We start from the raw sequence: 274 nt of genomic DNA on the forward strand, positions 1-274 counted from the left end.
GTACCCTCAGAACCCCGATCACTGGGGCTGCCAATCCCACCCTCCACCGCCTCCGAGAAGGAGCTTACAGGAAGCCGAAGGGTGACAGGGTGACCCTGCCCCGGGGGAAGTCCAGGTGCCCGTTGTAGCTGTCCTCCAGCCCCTTCAGCTGCAGCAGGGCCAGGCGCACCTATGGGGACAGGGGACAGGGTGGGTGCGACAGGGGCGAGGGATCCTGGAGGACACAGCAGATCGGTGCTGCTGCGGAGGCAGGATGAGGTGCAGGGGGAGTGTG

At 66.4% G+C, this 274-nt stretch overlaps 1 protein-coding gene across 1 annotated transcript in view; it reads right to left on the minus strand.

The window, feature by feature from the left end:
* The window catches only part of PLBD2 (phospholipase B domain containing 2), a gene marked incomplete at its 5' end in the record, with an annotated part of 4,105 nt that overhangs the window by 3,212 nt on the left and 619 nt on the right, over window positions 1-274 (minus strand). Inside the window, one exon of the mRNA XM_010023683.1 lies at window positions 69-169. Within this exon, the coding sequence (XP_010021985.1) occupies window positions 69-169 (101 nt within the window). The remainder of the gene's footprint in view (window positions 1-68; window positions 170-274) is intronic.

The sequence above is a fragment of the Nestor notabilis genome, unplaced genomic scaffold, assembly GCF_000696875.1.
Source record: "Nestor notabilis isolate BGI_N333 unplaced genomic scaffold, ASM69687v1 scaffold19890, whole genome shotgun sequence".
NCBI classification, from domain to species: Eukaryota; Metazoa; Chordata; class Aves; order Psittaciformes; family Psittacidae; genus Nestor; species Nestor notabilis.